Source organism: Gorilla gorilla, chromosome 7 (genome assembly GCF_029281585.2).
Source record: "Gorilla gorilla gorilla isolate KB3781 chromosome 7, NHGRI_mGorGor1-v2.1_pri, whole genome shotgun sequence".
Classification (NCBI taxonomy): domain Eukaryota; kingdom Metazoa; phylum Chordata; class Mammalia; order Primates; family Hominidae; genus Gorilla; species Gorilla gorilla.
This window is the reverse complement of record NC_073231.2, coordinates 87,081,886-87,087,027: the sequence shown is the minus strand read 5'-3', so window position 1 is coordinate 87,087,027 and position 5,142 is coordinate 87,081,886. Positions and strand designations below refer to the sequence as shown.

The following is a 5,142-nucleotide window of genomic DNA, read 5'->3' as shown; positions in this document are numbered from 1 at the left end:
GAGCCTGGATAAACATGAGTCCTAGGCTTCTATTGTCCCTTGCTGCCTGTGTATAATTAATAAACCTGCTTCATGTAACTTTGTGTGTGGGTGTTATGTCTCACCAGACTCAGACAAGTCGGTAACCTGCACCCAGTGGATGCGCTTCACAGTGATAGCAGTTTAACGTCCACCTATTCATTATCTCACAGTTCTGTAGGTCAGAAGTCTGGGCTTGGCATAATTGGCATAATAGTCTTCCACTCAGCTTCTCAGAAGGCCAAAATCAAGGTATCCTCTGGCTGTCTTCCTGGGAGCTTGGGATCTTCTTCCAGGCTCATTCGTTGTTGGTGGAATTAAATGCCTTGTGGTTATAGGCTGCGGTTCCATTTCCTTGCTAGTTGTTGGCTGATCCTAACCACAAGGCCTTCTCACAACATAGCAGCTACTTCTTCAAAGCCAGCAGGGGAATTTCTCTCTAGCCCACTATGAGAGAGTTGTAAAAAATATAATGTAGTCACAGGAGGGAGCCTCCCATCATTTTTACTGCACAAAGTGACTGATATAGTTTGGGTATTTGCTTCTGCCCAAACCTCATGTTGAAATTTAACCCCCAGTGTTGGAAGTGGGACCTGGTGTGAGGTGTTTGGGTCATGGGGGCAGATCCATGACCCCACTGTGATCCCTGGGATCACAATGAGTGAGTTCTCACAAGATCTGATTGTTTAAAGTGTGTGGAACCTTCCCACTCTCTCCTGCTGCTGCTCTCACCATGTGACGTGCCTGCTCCTGATTCACCTTCCATCATGAGTAAAAGCCTCCTCAGGAGCTGAGCAGATGCCAGCACCATGCTTGTACATGCTACAGAATGATGAGCTAATAAAACCTCTTTTCTTTATAAATTACCCAGTCTCAGGTATTTCTTTATAGCAATGCAACAAGGACCTAATGCTGTACTTAATTAAGGGAGTGATATACCATTATATTCACACATTTCCCCCAAACTTGAGGGAAGGGACTATACAGAGTATGTGTGCTAGGGACAGGAATCCTGGGGGTCATTTGTGATTCTACTTACTATAGTGGTGAAGGGGGTTGGGGGTATCTAACTGCTTCAGATATACCTACAACTAACTTTCCTATTTTATTCATTAGTGTACCCTCAGTTATCTAAGAAACCTTTGTCTCAATTACTCAGCCTTACTGTAGTTCTGTAGTATAAAATGATCTGTTGATAAGCTTTCACAACTGTTGGCTTAGATGCAGCATTCTTGGGTCTGATAAGACTTAGTGATTTAGCTTGTCTTGAGATAAATTTTCCAGTCTCCTGCCTGAGAGTGTGGTAAGTTTACACCAGATTGTGTCTCTTCTGTGGTTGATTGAGGAAAGAAAGCTGGAGGCCTAATAATCATCAAATAGGCAGACTTTAACTTAATCATTCTACCTTCAGAACAGCACTTCACCTTAATGATTTTCTGCCTATAACTCCAAGTCTCTCTGGTTTATTATCTTTTCCAGAAAATTGACTCCCTTTCTCCTATGAAGATAGTGCAGGGTGTTGCGTTTCTGCTCCAAGTGGTGTTGGAAGCTGGGCTTTTAACTGTTTTGTTGTTGTCTATTAATCTAGACTCACCCTTTTGATGTCCCACCTTGTCTTTCCCCTTCAGTGTTCCCACTGCCCAGTTTCTCAGCTATTGGGGGATTCTGTGAACAAAACTTGCTTGTTTATCTTCAGATTTACATGTTTGGGAATGAGCTCTCCTGCCAACTCCTTTATTATCCTTGACTAACAGCTTTTAATTTCCATCTATTGTGCTTTGAAGTTACCTCATTTCCTTGAATATAATGTTTTTGCTTCTGTGTCTACATTGATTATTGCTTGAGGATGAGTCATTTTAATTTGAACAGGGGACACATGTGGTTTTATTCTACCACAAATACCAAAGGCCAATATAATAATAATAATTACTATATTCTTATAATTTATTTATTTTTTGAGATGGAATCTCACTCTATCGCCAGGCTGGAGTGCAGTGGTGCCATCTCCGCTCACTGCAACCTCTGCCTCCTGGGTTCAAGTGATTCTCCTGCCTCAGCCTCCCGAATAGCTGGGACTACCTACAGGCACCCGCCACCACGCCCAGCTAATTTTTGTATTTTTAGTAGAGGTGGGGTTTCACCATGTTGGCCAGGATGGTCTCGATCTCCTGACCTTGTGATCCACCTGCCTCGGCCTCCAAAAGTGCTGGGATTACAGGCGTGAGCCACTGCACCCAGCCTTGTTTTATTTTTTATTTTATTATTTTATTTTTTGACTGGTAACAGTAGAATTTATTCAAATGTGCCTTAATATAGGCGCTGGAGCTTGTGCATGGTCCTCTTGATACATAAGGCCCGGACATTCTGCCGGTTTTTCTTAAGCAATGACACCAGGAATTTGACAGCCAGGTGAATGTTATACACAAGCTCATAGTCTGTCATCTTCACGTGACCAACAGCCACAGCCAGAGGTAACACCTTCTTAATTTGGAACTTTATCGTAAACTTCACCTTGTCCACTTTGGCCACCATGTTTTCCTTGGGTGTGAGCAGGGAAGGGAACTTTCCTGCCTTATTTAGGCCTGGGCCGAGGACTGGGATCTGCTTGATCAGAGACTCTGACGCCAAAATTGCATCATACTTCTTGGCCAGCTTCTTGGCCAGTTTCTTATTCCTGTTGAGTTTTTTCAGTGCCTCGATATCCATGTGGGGAATATCCATGGCCTTGGCCTCGTCACAGTGCTGCTGCTTCCCCAGGACACACACGGAGAACTTGGGGTGGGGAGTGGACTTAAGTCTGACTGTGCCCGAGAAGCGCTTGTCCTTCTGGGGGTCATAATTCTTTAAGCTGATCTGCAACTCCACCGTATCCAGGAACTTGTGGCGTTTGTGATGGTTCCTGTGCAGGACTTCCCGCACCGCCTCCTGCGGGGTGTAGCGAGAGACTTTGCTACTCATGGCTTCTTGAGCTGGCTAACCGGAAAAGAGCCTGTCATTATTTTATAATAAAGTTCATATAGCATGGCATCTACTCTGGAAGTTTGGGCTGTTCTTATGGAAAGAGGCTTAAACCCATTGTCTCTGAAGAAATAAGAGTGCTAACAGGATGGCTCTTCATACAAGTGAAACTGAGAATTTGCATGGATTACTTGTGTTGGTTTGTTAGTCTACCTGCCCTCTGCAATGCGTAAAATCACTTTGCCAAGTCACTAAAGGCCCTTAGAGTTGCTGGAGTGATGACTAGATGGGTTTCTGCTTGCGGAGAATTCATATCAGCAATAGATCTGCTGGCAGCATTTGTGTTGTTCAACTTTTAGAAAAAAATCAAGTAATAAACATGAATATCAGTGGTTTGAGTAAGAAATATACAGTATGGTATTTAGGGGTAAGAATTCCCATTAGAAAATCTAAAATGGGCTAGGCTGGGGGGAAGAATTCCCATTAGAAAGTCCAAAATGGGCTAGGCAGTTTTTGATTTGCTAAAATAAATCAATTATTAGGGAGCTATTTATTTTATTAAAACATTTTCATTTATTGAAAAGAATGTCTAAGCTTCTTATTAACACATGTGGGAGACACACAATAGACATCAAGGAACTCACAGGTGGTGCTGTTAACCAAGACGCGCAAGCTAGCTTTTATGTAGAGGTGGATAAAATTGTAGTGAAGGCTTGAACTAAGCACACTGGATCTCAAAATTGGCTGCAAAACATGAAAACTTAAAAAAAAAAGTGAGAATCTCATGCATGTGTATGCATGTGGGAGTGTGCAAATACACACACACTGATGCCTCAGATCACCTCAAGGAGATGAAACTAGAACTCTGGGGATAAAACTTATGTTCTAGAATTTTACAATTTGTCTAGCATTTTTAGATAGTTTCAGTGTGTAGCTAGCATTGTGAATTGCTGAACTAAGATTACAGTCAACTTTGGAGGAAGATATAGATGGGAAGAGAGGTAGTTACTTTTTTTCTGTTTCTACTGATGTTTCATACATTTCGAGAAAGCCATTGAGAAAACTCTTTAAACACTTTCTGCTCTCTCTACTTCCCCTAGGAATAGGAGTGGCAGAGAATTGGCTGTCAGTCACCAAATCTCAGTATCCTACATAGAGAATAAAGTGCCTTGCTTTAGAGCAAAGACTTGGTCAATTAGCATTAGATAAATTTTCTGTGTTTCCAAAGGTAGAAATATTCTCACCATCCTCCCACTTTAATCAAGCCACCAATTGCCATTTTACCTATTTAATTACAGGCTTCCTTTTGAAAGGTTGGCTGCTGAGGAATTAGTTTCCAGGGTCACTGAACCCCTGTGAGCAGCCTCACCTCTGAATGCCGCAGAGGGTGCTCATTCTCAATTCAAAGACTTGTCTACTTAGATCTCTGCTTCAAGCCCTGGATGTAGTCAGCCTACAAAACATTGCTCAGAAAGAAAGTTACAAGTGCTTGATCAGCCCCTGTGAGGATATTGAATTCAGTTCTTATTTTTAATCATGTTTAAAGGTGGGATCTCTTCATTTGTTATGATAAAACCCATCTTTCATTCCGAAAAGTAAATCAAAGCAAGAACAAAACAGTGTAATCAGTGCCTCTGATGGTTTATACAGGATATGGACATATTTCAGAATTGTAAATATGAATGTGAATTTTTGTATGAGTGTAAACTGATACTGATACTAAGAAAAATTTTCCCCTTCCATTGTCAAAGAGAAGAGAGTTAAAGTTGTTTCTCTCTGTCTATCATTGTTCTTTTTTTCTGACATAAGCAGTTGTTTTAGCCTATGAAGACTCTGGTAGATATGCATAAACTGATCTGGGTTTCATTCTATTTCACAAATCAATGAACAAAGCTGTCCTCCTGAAAAATTATTGAAAGCTCTTCATTACAAATGACAATGAAGGAAACTAGAAGAACCAGATGGAGTTCTAAATCCTAAGTGGGTTTTCTGAGCGTCAGAATAGGCTGAGGTAAAATAAGTAAATAAAAAATAAAGCCAACTCTGTTTGACTTGCAAATTTGTTATGAAATAAATATGGAATGCTTCAATGCTGGCTTAACCAGCCCTTCTTCTCTGAAATAATAGTGTAAATTTATTTAGCTTCTTTCCTCCTTGAAGATTCTC

The 5,142-nt window shown here is 41.2% G+C and overlaps 1 protein-coding gene across 1 annotated transcript; it reads right to left on the bottom strand.

The window, feature by feature from the left end:
• Positions 1 to 2,325: 2,325 nt before the first annotated feature.
• On the bottom strand, positions 2,326 to 2,976 carry LOC109027960 (large ribosomal subunit protein uL1-like). The gene has a single exon (XM_055348669.2). The coding sequence runs from the start codon at positions 2,974 to 2,976 to the stop codon at positions 2,326 to 2,328; it is 651 nt and encodes a 216-aa protein (XP_055204644.1).
• Positions 2,977 to 5,142: the final 2,166 nt, after the last annotated feature.